Source organism: Dromiciops gliroides, chromosome 1 (assembly GCF_019393635.1).
Source record: "Dromiciops gliroides isolate mDroGli1 chromosome 1, mDroGli1.pri, whole genome shotgun sequence".
In the NCBI taxonomy this organism is placed as follows: Eukaryota; Metazoa; Chordata; class Mammalia; order Microbiotheria; family Microbiotheriidae; genus Dromiciops; species Dromiciops gliroides.
The window spans coordinates 34,805,738-34,832,080 of record NC_057861.1 but is presented as its reverse complement, the minus strand read 5'-3'; the positions used below and the strand labels follow the sequence as shown (position 1 = coordinate 34,832,080).

At 40.6% G+C, this 26,343-nt stretch overlaps 1 protein-coding gene across 1 annotated transcript in view; it reads right to left on the bottom strand.

The window, feature by feature from the left end:
- The window catches only part of AACS (acetoacetyl-CoA synthetase), an 85,316-nt gene that overhangs the window by 14,729 nt on the left and 44,244 nt on the right, over positions 1-26,343 (bottom strand). The window contains exons 9-14 of the mRNA XM_044004179.1: positions 24,568-24,648; positions 21,714-21,838; positions 12,765-12,829; positions 12,502-12,624; positions 5,651-5,764; positions 1,940-2,065 (exon numbers count right to left, since the gene is read on the bottom strand). Coding sequence (XP_043860114.1) covers positions 1,940-2,065; positions 5,651-5,764; positions 12,502-12,624; positions 12,765-12,829; positions 21,714-21,838; positions 24,568-24,648 — 634 coding nt within the window. The remainder of the gene's footprint in view (positions 1-1,939; positions 2,066-5,650; positions 5,765-12,501; positions 12,625-12,764; positions 12,830-21,713; positions 21,839-24,567; positions 24,649-26,343) is intronic.

The following is a 26,343-nucleotide window of genomic DNA, read 5'->3' as shown; positions in this document are numbered from 1 at the left end:
GCACTGGATAAAGTTCCCAGGCCTGGTGTCAGGGAGACCTGGATTCAAATCCAGCCTCAGACACTTACTAGGCTTTGCATTGTTTGCCTCATGTCCTCATCTTTAAAATGAGCTGGAGGGGGCAGCTAGGTGGTACAATGGATAAAGCACCGGCCCTGGATTCAGGAGGACCTGAGTTCAAATCTGGCCTCAAACACTTGACACTGACTAGCTGTGTGACCCTGGGCAAGTCACTTAACCCTCATTGCCTCCCCCCCAAAAAAAAAAATAATAAAATGAGCTGGAGAAGGAAATGGAAAACCACTCCAAAGTTTTTGCCCAGAAAAACCCAAATTTGGTCAAAAAGAGTCAGACCCAACTGAACAACAAACATTTCTTAAAAAGGTTTTCTGGGAAAATGAGTGATATAAATAAGATGGAAGTGGGTGAGGGAGAGAGAAAGATGTTTACTTTCAAAAAAACCTGTCTTTAAGTGCTCTGAAACACAGGGCCTGCTTTTATGTAAGTTTTGTCATTCAGTCATTTTTCAGTCATATCAGAAGGGTTGGCCATTTCTGTCTCCAGCTCATTTTACAGATGAGGACACTGAGGCAAACAGGGTGAAGTGACTGTCCCAGTGTCACACAGCTAGGAAGTGTCTGAGGCTGGATTTGAACCCAAGTCTTCCTGATTCTAAACCTAGCACTTCATCCACTGGGCCACCTGGCCACCTAGCTGTAGTTATAAAGGGGTTGCTGCTAATTATATGAAACTCATGCATTCACTTAATGCAGGCCCTGCCAGATCTTCCCTCGGAAATTCTTTGTTAGCAGCATGTACCTGAAAGAAAGAAAACTGCCTTTCTTTAAAAGTATTCTAAAGTTCAGAATCATCACTAATTTAGATGAGTATTACTCCAAATCATTTCAGATCAATGAAGTCTGTACATCAAAAGCAAAGATAAAGGTCTATAGCCACTGTTATCAGCTGTCAAAGTAATTCAAGCAAAATCTTTTCCTTCAGTAAAGAGAAACTAGATGTCATTTGTTATTCAGTTCATTCAATTATTTATTTAGCAGTTACTTTGGAGCAAATACGAAGGGACTCTGCTAGGCACGAAGGCTTCTACAAATGATATTTTTCACATTATCCTATGTAGCCCAGAGGAGGGTTGGGAGGGCGAGGGGAAATAAAGCCAAAGTTGACCACCCAAAGTCACTTGAAACTTTTCAGTTCTCAAAATGTGGCTCCAAGGACTCCAAGTTATCTTTCTGGGGAATAAGCACTCAGTATAAACAGCTCCAGAGCAGACGGCTGCCTCACCGCGAGTTAAATAGCGGTGGTAACTTGACATTGGTTATAAAATAAAATAAGGAAGATTTAGGAAGGTGAGCTTTAAATAAGAGGCCCCTCCACTTCTGTCAAAGGCACTCCTCAAAAATTAAGGTGGGGATGTCTCTGAGTATGTGCTGACTATAAATCACCAGTTTCCCCCTCCCCCACCACAGCAGGCTCCTTGCTTCCATCTCTGTAATGGCTAGATAATGGTTAAGTGGATAAATCTAAAAAATAAGAACCAAATAACCTTTCCCGTATTTCATTTCTCCCAAGATAAGTGCACACCACGACTGAGCAAGCTGTCCCCAAGATGCCCATGTTGGCCATCTGCCGAGGCCATACCTGTTCAACCACAGTGGTTCTAAGAAAGAATAGGTTCTGGGAGAGTAGGGGGTGATATTAAACTAAGCCCAGATTACTCCCAAGGTTTTAAGCATAAGATAGCAAGATATTTATCAAAAAATTCATCACCACCCCACTGGCAGAATGAGAAGTCCATCTGTTCACATAGGCAATACTAGGCTACTGGGGAAGAGAATAATGACAGGAAAATGTAATCAGGGCTCACAGAAGGGTCAACCAAGTCAGGAGCTTAGCCCTGTGTCTGGTCATTCAGACCTACCTGGGAACTTAGAGAAATAAGCCTTCCTATATTTGATACCATTCTTATCATTCCAGAAGTACGTAGGTTGACACGGTACTGGTTTGGTGCATACCAGTTCACCACTCTCGCCCCACACTGCTTTTCCTAGATTTGAAGGATGAAGAAAGAAAAAGAATTACATTTAAATATAAAAACCCACAAAAATTTAGATTTTTTCAAAGTTCTTTTTTATTTCTATTTACTTAACAAATCAAACACCTCAAAGCCAATCTACTAAGAGGGAACAGTTTTATTCCTCCCATCAGATTTTTGAGATCAGCATGCTCTTGACCTCTGGGCACAGTAATGAGACTGTTACCACACATTTATTGAGTCCTGACCGGGCATTAAGGGGAATAACACCACCACCTAACATTTAACTTCAAGCTCTTTCAGAGATGGCATGATTATCCAATCTGCAAATGACATGAAGCCTAGATGGATAACCAGCACCTTGGATAACAGTCTGGATCCTGAAAGAGCTTGACAGGCTAAAACAATGAGCCAAAATGCCTAAGATGAAATTAACAGGAATAAACATAAAGTTCTATACCTGAATTACTCAGACCACAGACTTGTTCCAACAGAGTTGGAAAGGTCCTTTGCGGTCAATTAGTCCAACTCTCATTTTACATTAGGACCCAGAAGAGAGAAAGTCAGAGAGGTCACAGTTCAGGATATCCAATGTTTTCTCTACTATCCCAGGCTGCCTAGAGCACCATTCCAAAAATCAGCTTCGCAACTACAGCAGGAAGGAAAGCCTGGCTAAACAAAATTCCAGTGAGAAAGGTCTGGGATTCTGGATTGACTAAAAACTCAGTAGGATATATCAACCACAAAAGATCATCCCAACCCGGGCTGAACTTAAAAGACGAGTATCCAAAAGAAGAGAAGCAATAATGTCTCCACACTCTGCTCTGCTCTAATCAAGACACACCAGGAATACTGTTGGAAAATCATGGATGAGTGGGTGCCTTTCAGGTGCTGCTGTCTTCCCCTTCAAGTTATCTTCCCATCTACTTTATATGTATCTCGTATGTATCTGGTTATTTCTGTGTAGTTTCCCCATCAGAGTGTAAGCTCCCTGAGTACAGGAACAAATATTTTCACCTTTCTTTGAATCTCCAGTACTTTTCATAATGCCTGGCACACAGTAAACACTTAATGCTTGATGACTGGCTACAGGGCAGTTCTAATAGCTAAAGGCAGACCATTAAACATCTAGCCTGTCAGACGGTCGTAAATAAACAGATTGCAAGTTTGAGTGCTGGTCCTACCATACTTACCTTGCAATCAGTCACTGAACAAGGACTCAAAAAAGAAGAACCCAAAAGGGTTCCAAAAAGCAGAGTATGTGTTAAACTATGCTGGGGAAGGGATGTCAAGAAGAAAGAAATGCTCTGCAAGCTGGAAGAGAGATCGACTCAATTTCAAAAGGTTTTAGGTTTTGTGATCTTCATTTTACAGAGAAGAACAGAGGCACATGACCAAAGACTACGGAGCACGTCTAGACAACTCTTCTGACCCACTCATTTAAAAGTGAACCAAGGCATCTGATCCCAGGTGAGCAAAGTGAAAGCCCCACTGTACTCAGCCAACTATTCTGGAAAACAATTGAATTATGCTCAAAAAATTTCTCAACTACTGAAACTCTTTGACCAACTTATGTCACTGGGTATATATTCCAAGAAAGCAAAAAGAAAAAGAAATGTTCTATATAAATAATAACATTCACACATCTCATCTTAGGATAGTTAAAAAAAAAAGAAACCAAATAATTCTCTATCCACTGGGAAATGGCTGAATAAACCATGGTACATGAAAATAATGGAATAATATCATACCCAAAGAAAGGGATGAATATAAAGAATTCAGAGAAACATTCTGAGCCAAGACTATAGAACTAAGATTACATGATGCATGATGACTACAATAACATAAATAAAATTCAGATTAAATACAATAACCGATCTTGATGCTCAATGTGACAGAGATAGGCCAACTTGGTTGCTATACTGGTCAGTTTCTTAACTATTTTCCTTTTATTACAAAGGGTGGCTCTAGGAGCACAAATATACATTGGGAAATGATTGTTGGTGTAAAAAAACATAAAGATATCAATTTTTAAAAATTGAAGGAAGACCTGAAGGTGATCAGGTGGCTAGGAAGCTAGGTAGATGAGCCTGGAGTCAGGAAGACCAGAATTCAAATCCAGCCTCAGACACTTATTAGCCATTTGACCCTTGGTAAGTCAGTTAAGCTTGTTTGTCTCAGTTCCTCATGAGGATCATAATAGCACATATCTTCCAGGTTTGCAAGTATCTGTGAGAAAATGATGACCCAGAGAGCCTGGCTGACCTTTCTTAAGTCCAGGCCAGAATCAGGATAATTTCAAGGGAAATATAGAATGACCTTGCTGACTACCTACAGGAAGTTAACCTCATTCAAAACCACACCTAGGGGCGGCTAGGTGGCGCAGTGGATAAAGTACCGGCCCTGGATTCAGGAGTTCCTGAGTTCAAATCCGGCCTTGGACACTTGACACTTGCTAGCTGTGTGACCCTGGGCAAGTCACTTAACCCCATTGCCCCGTTAAAAAAAAACACGCCTACCTGAAAGCTTTTCCCCTCTCCATACTGACATCAGCACATACTGCATGAACCACCCTCAAATCCAGCAAACCAACAGATTTGAATGATGCTAGCCAATTAGCTTTGAACAGTGTAGAAGGGCCGCCTCTCTCTCCTGGTTTTGGAATTTGGAGGGAGCAGATGCAGCCCACATTCACTCCCCACAAGCTCTCCTTCTTAACTTTCTAAGTCATGTGCTCTATCTTTACTAGTATTTAATATGCTTTAATAAATGCTTAATGCCCCCAAATTGGTGCATCGCCTCTAATTTCTAAGTGGCAATATATTAGAACCCCAGCTAATTTTCCCTAAAACTTGGGACAGATATAGGGCAACCCTATATAATTTTAAATGCCACATATCAAATGAGCTATTTGTAAGAGCACTTACCACCATGCTGTAATAAATGCTTATTCCCTTTCCCCTTCCCCAAATTTGATGGGCTGTCACATGAAAGGGGGATTAAATCTGTTCTACTTGGCCCCCTGGGGCAGAACTAAGAACACTGGCTAAAAGGTAGGAAGGTTTGATTGAGTGCAGACTGGTTGTAATGAAAAGCTTCCTAACAATTAGTTGATTATTCTTCCCCAAAGGGTGAGGTCTCAAAGCAAAATCTGAAAGATTACTTGTTAGATAAGAGGCAGGGAGGATTCTTCATCAAGGAAGAGTTGGAGCAGATGATTTCTAAGGTGCCTTCTAGCTCCAAAAGTATGGGATTTTAGGGGCAGCTAGGTGGCGCAGTGGATAGAGCACCGGCCCTGGATTCAGGAGGACCTGAGTTCAAATGTGGCCTCAGACACTTCCTAGCTGTGTGACCATTGGCAAATCACTTAACCCTGTTTGCTTCATCTGTAAAATGAGTTAGGGGCAGCTAGGTGGCACATTGGATAGAGCACCAACCCTGGAGTCAGGAAGACCTGAGTTCAAATCCAGCCTCAGACCCTTGACACTTACTAGCTGTGTGACCCTGGGCAAGTCACGTAACCCCAATTGCCTCACCCAAAAAAAAAAAAAAAGTATGGGGTTTTATTGAAAGAAAGATATAATGCAAACAAATTACCTTCCTCGCTCCATGCTTCCACTGCCATGCCCAGATTCCTGGCCTGAATTTCTCCTTTGTAAACTGGAATTGAAACATTTTGACCCATAAAACAGGAAATGATGTCAGTGCCACCTACAATGCAAAAGAGAGGAAAGATTCACAATTCAAAAAACCGAGGAAAGCTGTGGATTTCATTGTAAGCAGCACACAGAGGCCAAGGCCCCAAAGAACAACACTGAATAGTCTTTCTTTCGATATAGGCCTAAATACTGAGAATCAATGTGGCATTGCATTTCCTTTTCAAAAATGTTAGGGGTGCTTGAAAGAGAGGAAATGGAGAGTCTGGAGATGAGACTGGCGGAGGGAGGGAGCCAAGATTTGAGTCCAGGTCTTCCCGCTTGGGAGTCCACCTACTATCCACCATCCACTATTCACCCTGCCTCACAGGAGCCAGAGGACATGAATTCAAGTCCCCTTCTCTGCCTCAGGCTTGGTGAGTAGATTCCAACTGGTTGGGACTTCCAGGTAATCACCATCCAAGGCCCCTCCCTAAAACCGAAGAATCAAATGTTTGGGGTGGGGGGAGAAGAACACACGGAGAGAGAAGAGAGAGGGGTGTGTGTGTGTGTGTGTGTGTGTGTGTGTGTGTGTGTGTGTGTGTGTGTGTGTGTGTGTGTGTGTGTGTTACCTCAGTAGACCATACAATGCTTTGAATTTCTGAGGGTCTCCCTCTATCAGCTACCCAAAGGGAAAAAAGGAAGTGATCTCTGCCCAGAGGGCATTCGTGTCAGGGCCTCCCTGCAGCTGGACCTCCCTTCACTGCATGAGTGACCAATAATAGGAATACCAGTATCTCAACAACCAGAGGCAGGCATGGGATCCAAAGGAAAGTGGGATCTCAGAGAAGTCCCTAAGTACATTACGGATGGAGCTTTGGATGATCTGACTGGCCGAGCCACTAAAGGTGGCTCAATACTAAAGGTGTGTTGCCTGCACTTTGGACAAAGATGAAATTCTTAAAATAATTCACTGCCGTAGAGCTATGGGGAGAAGAGGAAAGTAAAGAAAATGAGGCTTTCCTTGAAATCTTTTCCAAATGAATACTACACCTCTCTTTTGAAGGCCAAAAAATTTCATTTAAACAAGTCTGTGAAAATCCCATTTCCTTTAACTCCAAAGCATATCTGAAAGAAATTATCTTGCCCTGATATTACACTAGGTGAGAATCATTCCATTTCCCCCCAGCTACTAAGAGAAATGCTAATTTCATTAAAGTATCTTTTATTGGTGAGTTTTTAAAATGTCAGTCTATCCTAAGGCTAAAGTGCATTAGGTATTTTTGTTGCAAAATAAAGAAAAAGCCATAATTGCAATGAAAGTTGTACTTCACAGATTAAAAAAAAAAAAGCACAGATTCAGAATGCTATAGCTGCAAGAGACTTTAGAGATCAACTCTCCACATTCATTCTACAGAAAAGGAAACTGAGCTCCAGAGAGTTTGGCCAAGTGACTTCTCCCAGAAATCACCCAGCTGGTGAGTGGTAAAGCCAAGGACAGAAAACAAATCTACTTATTATTTCTTCTCAGTCTGGTGCCCAGGGTGCCTTTGTCTTGGTCCTGGCTGAGTCAGCCAAGACTCACGTAAAATACATCTTCACTCAACCACAGGCAAACCAAGGACACCTCCTTAGTGAAGTGAGACCTCCCAAGCCCCTGCCTAGACTCCTGCAGTAGCCTCAACTGACCTCCCTGCCTCCTCTTTGCCTTCATCAATCCATCCTCCACACAACTACCAAAGTCACTTTCCTCGAATACAGCTCTGACCATGTCACTCCCCGGGTCAAGAGTCACAAACAAGCTCGTGTGTCAGTCCTTGGGCTCCCCTGGCCACCTCCCCATCCCTGCGAGATACACAGCACACACCTTTAGACATGCTAGAGTCCAGCCAAACAGAGCTTCTTGCTGTTCTTCACACACATCTACCCCCAGCCCCCTCCATACTTCTGCCCACACTGTCCCCTGGGCCAGGAATGTGCTCCCTTGCTCATGTCAGACTTAAAATCCCAACTTTCTTTCAAAGCTCAGTCTAAATGCTAACTCCTTTCTTGTTACTCCAAGTAGCTGGTGCCTCTATAGTGTACAGATTCTGTATCTGCTTGGGAATCAGGGAGCCAAAAGCTAACTCTTAAAACTGCATGAATATTTTTGGGACATTCTGTGTGAGTAAATGTTGTCTTCCCTAAATCTGCTCCTTGAAGGCAGGTGCTATTTTGTCTTTGTGTCCCAAGAACCCAGCATAGCACTTGGCATTTAGGAGCTTAATATGGGTTCACTAATTGATGGGAAAACTCCTTGTTGGGTGTACTGTGGGAAGAAAGGCAGGTCAATTTACTCCTGGTGGAACCATGAAGCTGTTTAATTATTCTAGAAAATAATTTAGGGTTACATAAGAGACATGACTAACTTTTTAATACTCTTGGATCCAGAGATCCCACTGCTGGGACTATATCTGAAGGAGATTACTGAAATCAAGAAAAAAATATAGATGAACAAAAACATTCATGGCAACACCATCTCCAATAAGAAAAGGCTAGAGACAAAGTATGCAACCAACAACTGGGAAAATGGCTCTACAAACTAAAATATCCAAATGTGATGGAATCATTACTACATCATACTCACTAGTCAAACCAGTCCACGATGTCAAGGATTTGGGTGTTTCCTCCAGCCATGCAGACAGCAACCTCTCCACATTCTTCCCATTCTTGTCCACCTCCTCCCAAAAGTTCACCAAAGGGCATCCACCCAATATGCAGCCGCCTTCCTCTCTTCCTCCTCATCACCTGTCATCCCTCACTTTTGCCATTTCTTTCCCTGCCACACAATTACTCAGCCTGCTTTCTCTTCCTCTCCTCTCATTCCTCGGTAATTTCCTTTCCTTCTGTTCTTTGGTGCTCCTCACTGGTGACCTGATGCAGCCTTCTCATGCTCACCAGGCACCTCTTGCCTCCTGTCTGCATGATCCTCATTTTTAGTTCCTGGAAGCCATGGTATTACACATATCACTCAACACCAGTAAAATGTTAGTATGGGAAAGATGGGCCTTTGTAAAAGAGCCTTGTGTCTTTCTAAATGCAAATCAAGCAACAAACATTGATTATGTTCCTACTGTGTGCCAAGCACTGCGCTAAAAAGTAGGGATACTAATACAAAGAATGACATTATCCCTATTCTCAAGGAGTTTCATTCTAACAAGTCAGCCTACTCTCCTCTTCCTGTTCAACTCCAAGCCCCAAACATTGTCCATCCAGACTGTCTTTCTAAGGTTTTCAGACTCTTGGACAAGGCCATTGAAAAGCAGACTGAACCCTGGGCAATGGACCTTCCATTACTTTCTCTTCCCTGTGTTTATAAGCAATATGAAATACCCTGAGTGAGTGCTAATCAGATTTCCTCCAGGAGGTTCTGCTATGTCTATTGATGAAATCAACAGAAAGTCTCTGCAAAACCAGAGGATCTCACCATCCACAGGGAATCCCTCTTCCACCTGGACTCTGCTCTGGCTCTTGATCACAACGTGACAAATACCATTAGTGAGCATACATCTCCCTGTTTTATTCCTCATTATTACCAGAATGTCAGTGAACAGTTATTTCTGCTGTTATACCTTCCAAGAGATCTTGAACGATTTCTATGCAAGAATAAGAGGCACTTGGCTACAAAAGACTGTTGAGTTCTACTAAATCTAATGCTTTTTTGTAATAAATATATAAAGAGATCATAAGCTATCTAAAATTTTTAGTTGTGAAATGCTGTAAGTGTAGTCCATTGCTGAATATTGTTTCTGAAAGTCGGCTTGTTCCCTCCTAATACCCTCACCAAGAATGCCCTCAATTCATGCACAGAAAACACTCATAAAAATTTGGTAACGAATGGGAGAATGGGTGTTCTAGTTCTGTAATTATTGATGTCCTCATGATCCCCTTCTTTCTCTATTAATTAAGTCTGAAATTCTCTTCACATCTGCCCCTCCTTTAGATACCCTTACCATATTCACAGCTGTGCTGCCTCCAGCCCAGATCTCCTCTACATTTACTCAGCCCGGTCTAGTGACTTTTCCCATATTTATCCTTGTTAATGCCATTGCTACATTGCCTTTAAGGACATCTTGGAAAGTGGTTTGTTCAAAGGGATGTAGCACATCCCTTGCATTTCTCTTCTTTCTGTAGTTCTCCTTCCACTTTCATCCTTGAACACTAAGGATAACTTTTCCTAGTTGGGTGTCTAGCCAAGATTTCTTTTAACTGATTTTATCCTCCATGCTTCTGTCTGCTTCAAGATATGACACTGTTTATAACTGCTCATCATCCTTCTTCTTAAGATTTTACAAGAAAAGGGAAAAGGACCCACATGTACAAAAATATTTATAGCAGCTCTCTTTGTGGTGGCAAAGAACTGGAAATCATGGGGGATGCCCATCAATTGGGGAATGGCTGAACAAGTTGTGGTATATGAATGTAATGGAATACTATTGTGCTATAAGAAATGATGAGCAGGCAGATTTCAGAAAAACCTGGAAAGACTTAAGTGGACCAATGCTGAGTGAAGTGAGCAGAACCAGAAGACCACTGTACACAGTAACAGCGACATTGTGTAATGATCAACTTGTGCAATGATTCAAGACAATTCCAAAGGACACATGATGGAAAATGCTCTCCACATCCAGAAAAAAAGAACTGTGGATTCTAAATGCAGATTGAACCATACTATTTCTACTTTTTGGCTGTTTTTTTTTTCTTTTTTGAGGTTTCTCCCTTGTGTTCTGATTCTTCTTTCACAATATGACTAATGCAGAAATGTTTAATGTGATTGTACATATATAACCTATATCAGATTGTTTTCTGTCTTGGGGAGGGAGGAGGGAAGAGAAGGAGGGAGAAAAATTTGGAACTAAAAATCTTATGAAAACAAATGTTGAAAACTATCTTTACATGTAACTGGAAAATAAAATATTTTATGATAAAAAAAGATTTTACAAACAAGTTTATACTCTAAGCTGGTGCAGAGTGCCTTCCACTCTGAGTTTATCTTCCAATCACTTAACCTTATATGTCCCTATGTAATTACATGTTGTTGCTCCCATTCTGACAGAAGTTCCCTAAGTGCAAGGACCACATCTGTCTTTCTTTATATCCCCAATGCTTATCAGCATATACCTGCAAACACAGGAAATGCTTAAAAATGTTTCCTGACTGGCACTGTCTCTCTATTTGGCAAATAAGTCAGTTGTTTGCTGATTAAGGCCCTTGGCTAAACTTCTGGAAGAAATTATTATAGTCAGTGTTGATGTCAATTATGTTGTCCATTTTTCGTTTTGTAAATTTTCAATTACTTGTTTAAATACTTCAGGGTTAAATCCTCTCAATCATGTATCTTCTTGCTATTATTCTTTCTTCTTGACCTTTTTAAAAATAAATAAATAAATAAATAAATAAATAAAGATGACCTGAACTCTTATGAGTCAGTGCTCTGACTGGACAGAGAGAGCTGATTCAGGGGTAACTCTCCCACCAATAACATGTCTTCTGTTGAAACAGAATCCATTTTAGCCATTATTTTTGGTGTTCACCCTGGCAAACACCTACCAATTCTTTTTTTTTTTTAAGAAAATGTTCATGATGCAGACACATGAGGCCTCTGAGTATTAAATGTGTTCAGCTTCTTTCATTCATTCCTTCTTCCTGAACCAAGCTTATTCATGTATTTTTCCCCATCCTCACCTTTTTCTACCTTTGTACTGAAATCACCAAGTATCAGAGCATATGCTGATTTGATTTGGAGGGTCTTAATCAAGTTCCTTTTTAATAATATTTTATATTTTCCTCAGTTAACATTCATAATCAAGTTCTTTACAGAACTCTATCACTTCATCTTCAGCACTGGACACTGGTCAACAAGCTGCAATTATTATCATGGATATCTCTTTGTAAATATTTATCATTAGAGCTCTGTAATACATGGTAACCAGATGTCACAAAATAATATTTATTGTTGCCTCTGGGCATTTAATAAAGCCCCCTCTACCACTTCCTTTCTTTGCCTGTCCAAGAAGTAGCTGTGAGTCATCCTTCCATTTGGCTGCAATTTCCTTCTATCTTTTGATTTCTCTTATAGAAAGAATGTCGATTGACATGATTCAGCTCCTCTGTCACTATATCCACTCAGTGGTCACTGGATAAGGAGCTCACATTTAGAGTACCAACTGTCAAATGAAAGTTTATCAGCACCATATGTCCTTAATATACCATAAAGAAAGACATGTATGAAGAATTCAGAGAAACATAGGAAGTGATACAAAGTGAAGAAAACCCAAAGGAATATAAAAATATAGTGACTATAATAATGTAAGGAAAGTAAACATGGAAAGAAAACAGCATTTGGGTTAAATAAAACATTCACTATTAGCAGCAAATTTCCAAAGTTAATGGTCATATTCCGCCTTTCTGTTTTTAACTCTTTTCTCAGTGAATGTACTTTGTAAAGAGGTTTGTTTGGTGAGTTGTTGGGCTGTAACTACCATGTCCAAACCAAAGATACCAACAAATGTTTACAAATGAAAAGTACTACTACAAAGGCTAATGTGAGAATGTAGGTCAACCACAGACACACAGATGACTAGGAGAAATAGTCTAGAGTTAACAACAGAGATATCATCAACTCTGAATCAATCATTGATCTTTGACTTGGGTTTAAAAGTATTTGAGAGATGAACAAAGACTATGTCAACCTGGAATCCAAGTATTCCCTTGATCCATTCATAGCCTCCACCTCTTCTCTATATAGCCCTCCCCCAGCACCCTGAGTATTACCTGAGATAGATCCGAGGAGGACGCTTTTCTTTATATATTTGTAAACATACTCATAGCTCTGGGCTTTTAAAGGAGACCCTGTAGACAGGATAGTATGAAGAGTCTGAAGATTGTGGGTTTCCACTAAAATGAAGGACAATTAAAAGATGACAGTTAAAACCAATTTTTTAAAGTATCATTTGCATAGAGGGAATACAAAATTAAATGTAGTCCATTTCTCTGGCAGAAATGTGTGTCACAAAAGCTTGAGAATGTCCACTTACCTGGTTTCAAGTTTCTCTCTTCAAGTACTGAAAGCCACTTGGCCCCAGTTCCAAGAATTGTGATCCTAGCAGCAGGGAGAGGCGTGGAAGTGGAAAGAAAACAAAGGGGGAAAAGTTTTCACCGAGTTTGCACATTTCAAATATTAAAACTTTTAATGTTGGTAGAACTTTCCACTGAACTTTCCTAACTCAAAATGTGTCACTTTCCTGAGTTGTATTAATCATTAACATTAACTTATAAATTCTTTCCTCCTCCTTGGAAACATGTTGCCATTTCTAAGTAAGGATCTGTGCTATTTTCAGTCTATAGCAATTAGTTTTATCCAAATCCATAATCTATACTTCAACAGGTTATAAGTATACACAACTTTATGCAATACTAAATATTTGGTTTTAAAAGAAAGAACTATAAAATGAAATGCCCACAAACACTAAACATTCCCTCTTGTGATAAACTGATGAGGATCATAAGTCTACACTTCCAAATTCCTGAGTACCAGTAGGGGAAAGGAAAAGAAGTCTACTTGCCTATAATTACATAGCTATAGTCACTAATTAAAACTGATAAAATCCAGCAATTTCTCCCCCCCCAAAAAAATCTTATACACAAATTTGTGCTCTTGCCATGTTTTTTTTCTTCAAATGGCTGGAGTTCCTAACTCCATTTATTCATTTATTTAGTGGGGCAATGAGGGTTAAGTGACTTGCCCAGGGCCACACAGCTAATAAGTGTCAAGTGTCTGAGGCCAGATTTGAACTCAGGTCCTCCTAAATCCAGGGCTGGTGCTTTATCCACTGCACCACCTAGCTGTCCCTAGTTCCTAACCTTCTAAAAATATTTGCACTCAGTGATTAATACCTAATGCTACTGATAAACATGGATTATGCTGAAAGAGTATTTTAACATTACTCTATCAAAGAAGAGAAGTCAGTTTAAGTACCCATTCACCTCTGTCTAATACTTTACCCACACCAAAGGAATAACCCAAAGAAATATGGACATGGACATCCCCTTTTCTCATATTACATAAACAATAACCTGAATGTGTGTGAAAGGACTCATACAGTCCACTCTCCATTATCCACACCAATGTTGGGAAATAGTGGAACAAATGAAACCCAACCAGGAACAAATGCTGCTGGGCCAGAAGGGCTCTGCTGGCCCGTATTCCAGCCTCCTTGTGACTGATGCTCTAAGCTGAGTGTCGGGTTTTTCTTGCTGTCCTCAGGACTCTCAAATCCACCCTTCCTTTCAGTTACAATTACTACTCTTTCCCACAGCACTCTGCAAAGCAAGTAACAGAAATCTGTCTACACTAATGAGGAAATATGTTTAACATTATTATACTGTATAATCTATATCAGAATGCTTGCTGGTTTCAGGAGTGGGGAGGGAAGGGAGGGAAGGAGAAAGCTATCTTTACATGTAATTGAAAAAAGTAAAATAAAATACTATTTTCAAATGCCTGCATAATTTTTTTTGTTTTTTTTTTATTTGACTTCATTTTATTGAAAGTATCCAGCCTTGGAGTCAGGAAGACCTGAGGTTCTAGTACTACTTATGATATAGATGACAGTGTAACCTTGAGCAAATCAATTACCTTTTTGGTATGCTAGGCAAGTCTCCAAGGATGCAAGTTGTCAATCTTTTATTTATTTGGGTTGCGTTACTTTTTTTTTTTTTGCAGGGCAATGAGGGTTAAGTGACTTGCCCAGGGTCACACAGCTAGTAAGTATCAAGTGTCTGAGGCCGGATTTGAACTCAGGTACTCCTGAATCCAGGGCCAGTGCTCTAACCACTGCACCACCTAGCTGCCCCTACGGGTTGGGTTACATTTTAAGTTCTAATCTGTCTCCCTCCCTCCCATCCCACCCCACACTAGAGAAGGCCACCATTTGACACAGATATCTTCTTTCATAGGTCCTTTGTAGTTGATTTGAGTATTTATAATCCTCAGAATAACTTAGTCGTTCACAGTTAATCTTCAAACATTATTGCTGTTAGTGTATACAACATTCTCTTGGTTCTGTTCATTTCACTCTTCATTATTTCATTTAAGTCTTTCCATGTTTTTCTAAGACCAACCTGCTCATCACTTTTTACAGCACAGTAGTATTCCATCATAATCATACACCACAACTTGTTTAGCCATTCCCCAATTGATGGGCATTCCCTCAATTTCCAGTTCTTTGCTACCACAAATAGAGCTGCTATAGTTTAGAATATATAGATTCTTTTCCTTTTTCCCTGATCACCTTGAGAAACAGACCTAATAACTGTATTGCTTGGGGTAAAGGGTATACACATATACAGTTTTATAATTCTTTGGGCACAATTCCAGATTGTTCTCCACAATGGTTGGATCAGTTCAGTTCCACCAATAGTGAAATGTGTCCCAATTTCTTTCACATCCCCTCCAACATTTGTCATTTTCCCCTTCTATAATTTTAAATAATCTGATAGGTTTGAAATAATATCTCAACAATGTTTTAATTTATATTTCTCTAATTAAAGATTTAGGACATTTTTTCATGACTATATGCTTTGATTTCTTTTTCTGAAAATTGCCTGTTCATATCCTTTGACCATTTATTAACTGGGGAATGACTCATAGTCTTATAAATTTGGCAAAGTTCCCTATATATTGGAGATATGAGACCTTTATCTTAGAAAGTGTCTATAAAAAATTTTCCCAATGTTCTGCTTTCCCCTAATCTTGGCTACATTGGTTTTATTTCTACAAAGCCTTTTTAATTTATGTAACCGAAATCATCACAATGCTCTCTAGCTCCTGTTGATTCATAAATTCTTCTCCCATCTGTAAGTCTGATAGGTAATATGTCCCATGTTCTTCTAATTTACTTACGATAGCTCCCTTTATATTTAGGCCAATAAAATAATTTTTGGTAACTTAATTGGTATAGCATTCAATAAGTAGATTAGTCATTTTTAATATATTGGCTGTGCCCACTCATGAATAACTGCTATTTCTCCAATTATTTAAATATGACTTTATTTGTATTAAAAAATGTTGTATAATTATGTCCATGTAGTTCCTGGCTTTCTCTTGGCAGGTATACTCCCAGGTATTTTATGCCTTCTATGGCTATTTTTTTTTTTTTTAGTGAGGCAATTGGGGTTAGGTGACTTGCCCAGGGTCACACAGCTAGTAAGTGTTAAGTGTCTGAGGCCGGATTTGAACTCAGGTCCTCCTGACTCCAGGGCCAGTGCTCTATCCACTGCGCCACCTAGCTGCCCCCCTTCTATGGCTATTTTAAATGGGGTATCTCTTACTATCTCTTCTTGCAGGGTTTTGTTTTTGATATATAGAAATACTGATGATTTATGTTGGTTTATTTTATATCCTGCTACTTTGCTAAAATTATTAAATATTTCAACTAGCTTTTTAGTTGAATCTCTAGGATTTTATAAATATATCATCATATCATCTGCAAAAAAAGATGGTTTTATTGACTCCATTCTGATTCCTTTCATTTCTTTTTTCTTCTCTTATTGCTACTGCTCGCATTTCTAATAGAATATTGAATAATACTGGTAATAATGGGCATCCTTGTTTTTCTCTTGATCTGAGAACACTTCTAACTTATCCCCATTACAAATAATACTTGCTGATGGTTTCATATACATGCTTCTTATCATTTTAAGGAAAAATCCATTTGTCCATAGAAACTGAGGGCAGGAAATGTTTTAAGCCTTTATTTACTGTAAAGTTTTGAAGTTGCCTTTAGAATTAAAGCCAAATCCCAGTAGACTTCTAAGTCCCACCCATGCGAAGTAGACATTTGGGAATATTGCATGTCTTCTGACTTCCATTAACATTTTCCACAGACTCAATTTAGTTGAGTAAAATTGAGACTCAGAAGCACAAGTAGGAACAAAAGTAGCAGATGGTGGGAGTGATCCAAAGCTGAAACTTGGCAGGACTAGATCTTCATTAGGAGAAGGGGACAATGGATTGAAGACTAGTGTAGAGTTGAACTGGTTCACTAAGGAATCAAGATGAGAAAGGGATGAGAGTGTAGCCAGGGAAGGGGTGATGGCCTGGGAAAGAACTGAGGAACAGAGAGATTGAAGGTCACACTGAGGACAAAGAACAGGGGCTTGGAGCTGCAAAATAGAGAGAGAAGGGTAATGACAACAGATTGTGATCAAATAAGGAAATTTCAGAGTTCATGTATTCATGAAGTGGTACATCTGTGGGTGATGGCAAGACCAAGAATATGACCATTTCTCTGGTGTAGCTGAGAGGCAGTGGAGGACATGACCATAGGAAATGAGTAAGCTGAGGAACAGGAAGGTGAAGGTTTTTGAGGAAACATACATGTGTACGATGAAGTCCCCTAGTATGAGGGCAAGAGTTGAGGACAAAAAAATAAAATAAAATAAATTTTAAAAAAAAAAAGAGTTGAGGACAGAGAAACTGTAAGCCAGGCACCAAACTGAGGAAAGAATGTCCAGAAGAATATTGAGGGTCAGGAGACAACTATTAGAATTTTGATTGGGTGCTAGATATGGGGAGGTTACTGAGGGATGATGATGGTAGAAAGCGCATCTGGAAGTAGCAATGGAGATCAGTATTCTAACTCCCACCCTTGCTATAACTATTGCAGGTGGAGAGGGTGGGAAGGGGTGGGGAATGTGTGGAAGTGCCGCTAGTGCTAGAAAGGGAGGCCAGAGAAACTCAGAAGAGAGTCGAATTTCAGTGAGAGTCAGAATATGGAAGGAATGGGAAAAGAGAAGATTCAAGACGAAAGCAAGTTTGTTACCTATAGAGCATGTGTTTCAGAGAGCACAGTGGAAGGGATTTAGAGTAGGACCCTTGGTGGAGAATGGGGGAGTGGTGTTAAGGGGGTAGAAATAAAGGAGCAGGCAAGAGAACATGTTTGAATAATAACAGTCAAGGCTTCAGAATCATTCAGATGAGAAGGATGTAACCAGACAGAAGTTTGTTAATTACTGAAGAATGAGTTCAGGTAGGTTATCACAAGGGTGTGGTAGAATCAGCTCTAACAGGTTTGCTAAGAGATTATTAAATTTTTACTATAAGCAATACACTACAGAAATTGCTATAATTCAGAGCAATCTATTTATTTTATTATCTAGACCTAAGGATGTCTGTAAGTTAATAATGCAGATAAAACTTAAATGCATGTTGCAAACATTTTTTTTTTCAGAAAGCCTGGTTGTTAAACATTTACCAGCACTCTCCCATATTCTTCTATCTACACTGCCTGAGCATAAATGTAGCCAAAGATCCAGGGAAGGAAGTCATCATCAAACTGGAGGCCTGGTAACTGAAGGCTAACAACAACAACAACAATAATAATAATGGATATGTGTTGTAAGATTTAAGGTCTGTAAAGTGCTTTACATCCATTATCTCATTTGAGTCTCTGGGAGTTTGGCCTCGGGGTGGAGGAGGGGGCATTCTCTCAAGGCTTTAAGCAGCTCGGGGACAGCTAGGTGGCACAGTGGATAGAGTACTAGCCCCGAAGTTGGGAAGATCTGAGTTCAAATCTCACATCAGATATTTACTAGCTGTGTGACTCAGGACAAATCACTTAGTCACAATTGCCTTAAACATCTGGGGTCATCTCCAGTCGTCCTGATGTATATCTTGCCACTGGACCCAGGTGACTCTGGAGGAAAAAGTGAGGCTGATGACTTTGCACAGCTCTGCCTCATTTAAATCCAATTCACTTCAAGTCATGACATCACCCTGATGTCATGGTCCTCTTTGAGAATGAAGGACAAACAACAACAACAAGCAGCTGAGAAGTCCTGTAAAGGGAGCTTCCTTCCCTATGAGCAGACTAGACCAGGCCAGACCAGCTTACAGGAGGAAGAAGCCTGATGGAATGTATCTACCTGGGCCCAGTGAAGTGGAGTTTCTTCCCCACTCCCTAGAAGGCAGGAGACCAGCCACTGAATGGCTTTTCCCCCTTCTGCCAAATTAGGAAGAGGCCAAGTGAGGAAACTGGCATGGAATGGAATGGTGTTTATGTATATTACACGGCACTTTTAACAGGGGCTGGAAAGGTGACACTAAATCAATCACCCAACCAGTGTCACAACTGAAAATGTCTTCAGAAGCCCTTCCCACGACAGATGGTTCAGCCTCTCTTGGAAAATATATGAATTCTTTCAGACCACAAGGGGAGTCCTCAACAAATCACTGCTTCAATGCACTAATCACACTCTAGTAAATTACTGAAGTAATCATTTACTAAATGATCCCTGAGTAACTCCCCAAACGACTAACTTTCACTAAGAGAATAGCTGATTCAACCTACAGGATCTTGCCATCTCTTACTACAGCATTATGATAATGCCCAGTCACACACAACCCAGTGCCAACCCATTTCCTAGCCAAACCCAGCAGGGCCCAGAGTTTTGTACCCAACACAAACCATTCATCCAAATCACCCCCATTCCCCTTAGACAATGTGTTCTAGATATTTTCCCAACAAAGAAAACAATGGCTTTTTTTCCTGTAAAAAAAAAACTCTTGGGGCAGCTAGGTGGCCCAGTGGATAGAGCACAAGCCCTGGACTCAGGAGGACCTGAGTTCAAATCCAGCCTGAGACACTTGACACTTACTAGCTGTGTGACCCTGGGCAAGTCACTTTAACCCCAACTGCCTCACCCAAAACAAAAACCAAAAACCCTCTTCATTCCTTCAAAATACCTGCCCTCTCTTGATGTGATCAATGATCAGTGAAGTTTAATGCCTAAATTTCTCTACATTAGTTAAAATATCATAGAAATTTCAAGAACTCTGTCATTAATCTTAGGAGGAAACAACAGTTTTAACGACTGCATTTAATTTAGTGTCAGTGCTTCTCTTAGAAAAAGGGAGACAAAGCTAAAATGGAGAACCTGTCCTTCTCCTCCCCCCCCCCGCCCCCCACCTTCAAACTCTGCCTTCAGCTACTAATGGAATGGTCAGCCGAGTGCATTTTGCTTCCTTCCCAATTAGTCCCTCACCTTCACCATGTAGTCATGCACAAACTTACCATTTGTGGCACACGTAAACATAACCATTTAAATACTCAAATGCAAAGATGAGCTTCCCTTGGGATCTTGTCCTCAGCTTTGTTACTAAAATATCCTGAGGAGAAACATTTTGCTCTAAACACACCAACATAATTTCTCTATCTGCAGCCTGGTTTCAAAGGCTATATATGTATAAAGAATAAAGATCTTCCTTCGATCTAAGTTCCATGGGATTTTATTAACCTTTCTCTGGAAACAACCTCATTAGGAAATATCCTAATAGAATGAGCCAAATGTCAGGATTTAAATATCATATCAACAAGGCAAAATTGTATTTAAATGATAAATGGGGGGGAATAAAACAAATGATAAATGGACAAAAGTTTAAAAACATTCATTTTTATCTTCTATTTCCCACCATGAACAGTTCAAAATTCAATAGTTGGGCAGCTAGATGGCACAGTGGATAGAGCACCGGCCCTGGAGTCAGGAGTACCTGAGTTCAAATCCGGCCTCGGACACTTAACACTTACTAGCTGTGTGACCCTGGGCAAGTCCTTAACCCAAATTGCCCCGCAAAAAACAAAACAAACAAAAAAAATCAATAGTTATTACATTTCAGGCTGGGGTTTACTCCCCATTTCATGAAGGTACCTAACCTCTTTACAAACTGAAAAACCATCCTTGGCCACAGAGAAAAGAAGCGTCATTGCTGAAATGTATCAAGCAAAATAAAATCCTAAAGAGTTCTGAGTACTTTATCTAGCAAAGAAGTTATGTTCTAACAATGACTCTCTGACAGAGAATAGGAAGGCAAATATAGGACTACTTCAATTTTCCCCTCCTTGCTTGCTATAATCCACATGCACCAAAGAAACGGCCAGCATCTCAGTTTATACTGGCTTGTGTCCATTCCCTAAAATCCTAACATTTTGCCTTTGAATCTGGGAAGGAAGATTGGACCTACTAATGTGATATTACCAGATGGATACCTGCAACAGTACTACAGAAAAACACAAACAATTTCTAGGGCTGGCTCAAAGAATAGTGTTTCTTTAACAAAAGAAGTTAAGAACTCTCAAACTGAATCAGAGTCAATGATTCAACCGACCCAAGATTCTGAGTCTGATGAGAGCCAACCGGTCATTTATGAGGAAGCAGGATTGTTCTTAATAACCTAGCCTTGGTGTCGAGGTACTTAATAAATGACTGTTGACTGATTAACCTCCCAATTTGGCCCAAAGAGTCCTAACTACCCTACTTTAATCATGCATTACAACCCTATCGCCCATTAACTTAGGTGTCAGTCAATCTACATCTCATATTACTGCCATGGGTCCCCCTTTACTGATGTCCCAAACCCCTTCCACACCCTCTCGCTGGCTACAATTTTGTCAATTTCTTTCCCTAAAATCTACACAGAGGATTCACTCAACCCACTGGAAACTTTCTTTTGGTTCTTTTACTTGGTTTGTCCTCCTGTATAAAAGAGTATTCCTATTGCCTTTTGTCCCCAGTTTGCTACTGCTGAGCTAGCTCTAAGGAGGATCCTCTAAAATCCATTAATATCAATGGTTTGATGAGTAAGTCTGGATTCAAGTCCTGTTTCTCCCTCTGAGTCTTCATCTTCCCAGACCAATGAGGGCTTGGCTAGTCATTTTGCTTGCTGCCAGCCCCTACAATCTTCCATTTCCTTGATCATTTACATTCTCCTCCCTCGGACCAGACCTGCATACAATATTCCAAGGAGAATCCACTCCAATTTTGTCAAAGGGCAGAATGAGAGTATTTCCAGTTTTGTTCCAAATGCCCTTCCCAGTGAAACTCTGAATTTAGCTGCCTTCAGGCACATACTGAGAACAGTTGTCACTACTTTCCACATCCCTTTCTTCACAGATGACCAACAGATGGTTAACATCTTATTTACCTACCCTAGTCTGTCCACCAAATCCCAGAGCACATTAGCCGTTGGGACCAAGGGAGAACCATCATACAAGACCACGGAAGCTCCTGTTGCAAGCACAGACACCAGCCAATTCCACATCATCCAGCCAATCTGGAAGAGACAAAAGGACCAATGTTTACACCAAGAGAAACGTCTCCTTTCACTCAGCATCTTATTTACTTGGATGGCAGCCATCTATGATGGGTCAAAAAGGCCTATTGCCTCCCACAATTCAACATTTTACACATTCAGTGCAGCATGAAAGGATGTGTAGGGCACATGAACAATAGCATGGCTAACTCAAAGGAATTTTAAAAGGCAACAGGGCAAGAGTCAAGAAAGAGAAGAGATCGAGAATATGGTTATTCTCCATACATAAGAGAGGCCAACTGGAAGACCAACTCCAAGCACCACAGTTCACTTAGCAGAACTTCAAGAAGCAGGGCCCCAGCCTCCCCATCATTTAGTTCTAGGAATTCTCCAAACAAGGAAATAAAACATTGTACTCTCTCTGTGGCACAAATCCTCAATGAAGGACAAAATGACAAAGTTTTAATAAGGAAGATCGGTTCCTTCTAACACCTCTCTCCATGATGTAATCAGACCTGAAAGGGCAAAGGAAAAGAAGGTTTGAAGAAATTTAAGCTATATGTCACCCAATCTGGCTGCCCAGAGAATTCACTACATGGGTGAGCACCACAAAAATCATAAAACCACAAATCACTAGAGCATTCGACAATGCAGAGCTCCTTAATCCCTCCATCTCTGGCATCGGCAGACAGGGACATAACCCAGTTTTCCAAAGAATGCCAATTTAAACATTCTCATTCGATATTACAGAAAGAGCAATAGGAAATTGGGTTTAGACTTAAATGTTGCTAATTTTTTAAAAGACCATGAAACTTATTTTGTTAAAAAAAAATTTAAAAATAAGCCCTCCCTCCAGCTTGATAGCACTACAACAAAGGGAAGTCCTAAATAGCACCATTCCCCCTCTATTTGCAGCCAATAAGACTGCAAAAGGACCAGGAAGAGGTGTCACCACTAGCCTGATACCACTGGTACCCGGCACATACAGATGAAGCCACTTAATAAAGGATAACACCGTGATGCTGTAGACAATCATCATCCCTTACAAGTGTATAGACCTTTATAGTTTAAGGCACTTTGGAGTCCATTATCTCATTTGCTAAATAGGTTATGATGGAAATAGTCTGCATAAAAATAAGAGCATTCCAAACCAAAAGAGGCAGCCTATCCTCAATTTAAATTTGCCTTCTGAACAAATGTCCCAGATCCACAAGCATTTCTATCAGCTGATGGAAGGCCCTATTGTTTTAAGCCATCAGGCTCCAAATGGGACAGATGAGCTGTCTCCTCCCTTTAGTGGATGGGGGCTTTTTAAAATTCAAAACCCTGAGTCCATAAAATGTTGATTTATCAAACTCAGCCTTAAAACTCTTCAGGAAAGAATATCAAATAAGAAATCTGAATGGATAATGGCATCCAGTGCTGACTATAATCCTGGTTCCAGGGGCAGATGCCAGATGCCAGCTCTCCTCAAAGGGATGGATATTCCTTTGCCCAACAGCTTTGAGCAACACATGCTCCCCAAGTGAGTACACGCTGCTCTCTCCTCTCTTCTACCTTCCTTCCACCACATAACCCAGCCCTAGTCTAGGAGAGAACTGTCCCTCTCGCCACCCTGATCCACACCCAGGTAAACCACACAGATCCTTCCTCCCAAGATTCTGTCCTCTAACAGAAGCAATGCCAGACTGAGGTTAGGGTATGCCCTAAACCTATGGGATTTCAAATAAATCATTAGGATTTTGTTACCTAGTAATTCATCTTTTTTTCCTCCCAGAGGTAATATGGTATAATAGAAAGGTACTGGACTAACAGTCAAGACACATCCTAGTTCTGCCTTTACCACTAACTGGCTTCTTGACTTTAAGTACATCCCTGGGACTCAGTTTTCCCATTTCTAAAGAAGGGGACTAAACAAAATGCTTTCTAGAATCTCTTCTAATTCAATTAAATAAAGTATTAAGAGTCTCTGTGTTATGGTCCTAGGGTAGCCTCTGAGAACACAAAATTGAAACAGTTTTCCCTCAAAAGCCTTATATTCTGCTAGAACATTTTAAACCTCTACATTTCTGAACTCTTCATCTTGTATTACCCTTCAGGGAAAAAGTTCCTTATGATTACTACCCTGCACATAAAGTCGTATTCTCTTTCATTTGCCCTTAAACTTACCTCTTTTAGGCTTCTACAAGAGCAAGCCAGGGGGAATTCTAATGTCTGGAATTGGGTGAACAAACCTATCTGCTCTATAGATCCATGTCCATGAACTAAATCTCACTCAAATCCCCTGTGAGTCCTGATCTTCCCAGACTGGGAACCTTCACTACATGTTCCCAGGGAAGCATTTCTATCCTATGATCCAGGCAAACTATCCTTCCACACATTGCCACATCACATGGAGCAAGGTTTGTACATACTGACATCACAGGGGATAGCAAGAACAGGGTGGGATTTGGTCAACTGCAGGAGAAGACACACTAGCAATAAAGACAAATAAGCATGTGCTGGGATTCAGAAGAAGAATCTTCCTCATAGACTAATGATCCAAAAGGATCTGATTTTTTTGTATACTACCTAGGGATTCTATTAATGTATATGATTGTAGAGGAGAGAGAGAAGACAAGCAAAAACAACATGCTAAACTGCTGAAAGTGTTTCCAAGTCAGAGATGGGGGGGGGAGGAGGAGAGAAGAATTTTATTTAAATGCATACAATCCTTTCTAGGCATCTGGAATAAAAACCCAAATACGTACCGTGGTATAGTACATAACAATGTCACTGCTGGTTGTGTCTCCATGAAGTATGTGTTCCTTGAGATGCTGGATTAGGGTGCCCTACAGAAACGGGGAATAAAAACACATTCAGCAGAGCTGTTTTCTTTTTAAGATAAGACATCTTAGTACAAAATGTATTTAGGTAACTCAGGCACATTGCTCAAGGAAAAAAAAAATACATTTTTTCCCACTCCAAGAAACTTGATTTCTGAGCCCTTGTGAAGTGATGAGTAATTTCATCATGTCTTCCTGCTGCCACTGATACCTGGGAAATGCTAATGAATTAGACATGAAAATGCCAAGGGGCTTTAAAACTCTCCATGTTTTCTGGTGCTGGATGGACTAATGGGCCTTGTGTGGAACCTGCCAACTTCAGGCTGAAAATAAAAATGATAGATAAGACTCTACAATAAAGATGGAGCCCCCAGTGTAAACAGCATATGCTTTTGGAAACAAATGCCGAATGAAACCCTGTGCAAATCAGGATCCCCTTTCCAACTCAGAGGGGCTAGCGTGGATATGTTAATGCCACCAATGTGACGAGTAGCAGAACACTGCTACCTACTATCATCTGTATACTTAGCAGACTAAGACTCTTAGCCAAGGGCCTAACATAAAATGAATGATTTGAGGCCAAATCACTCTTCTACTGAATCCTAACTCTCATTTCTATGAAATGTCATGATTTGGGGGGGGCGGGGGGAGGAGGACAGATGTATCATGTTTCTTATAGACTATAACTATTTGTAAGTAGGGATCATTTCACTCTTTGGATTTGTATCCCCAAAACCTGGCACAGTGCCTGGCATGCAGCAGGCACTTAATAAATGCTTAGTGATTCAGACAAACAGAATGGACTCTGAAGGGCCAAAGAGACCTGCTCTTCTACCAATAACATCCATTATCTGGCTCAGGGTTTTGTTTTGTTTTGTTTTGTTTTGTTTTGTTTTGTTTTGTTTTTTTGCGGGGCAATGGGGGTTAAGTGACTTGCCCAGAGTCACACAGCTAGTAAGTGTCAAGTGTCTGAGGCCGGATTTGAACTCAGGTACTCCTGAATCCAGGGCCGGTGCTTTATCCACTGCGCCACCTAGCTGCCTGGCTCAGGGTTTTTATAAAACTGGGTAATCAGCACTTGGTTCTGATAAAGGCAGAATGACATAAAAGCAGAGAGCTGCACTGTGAAAGGAAGGAAGGGTCACCAAGGCCTCTTGAGAGCTCCCTAGACTTTGGGGCCAAGTCCATCTCCGGCACCTCCAGGGAGCAAAAGGACCTTGTCCTAAAACCCTTCATCCCCTGGGGACCAAGGTACAGACACCGAGGAGAGACTTGTGGATGGTGACCACGTGTCTGACAAGCTAACAAGAAGGAAAAGGAGTGCTGGCATTTAGGTTGTGCTGGCATGGCCTCCTTCGATCCTTGCAATAACAGCCCATGAGGCAGCTACTACCTTTCCCAATGCGGAAATCAAGGCTCCCAGTCACTGAGGAGCTACTGAACTTCATGAGCCATGCTCCTCCCACTGCCCCACACTGCCTTTCCTAGAAGAAGCAGATAGAGGTCAGGAAGGAGATTGTCAGTCCCCGTCATTACTGAAGTCAATGCTTCAGGGTTTACCAACAGGTCTCAAGGAACCTCACAGCAAAGAAGGGGAAGGGGAAGGTAGGGACAACAGAATAAACAAAGCAAAACAAAAACAAAACCAACCATCAACTAGTTACTAAGAGGAAAATAAATTATTAAATGTGCAAAAAAAAG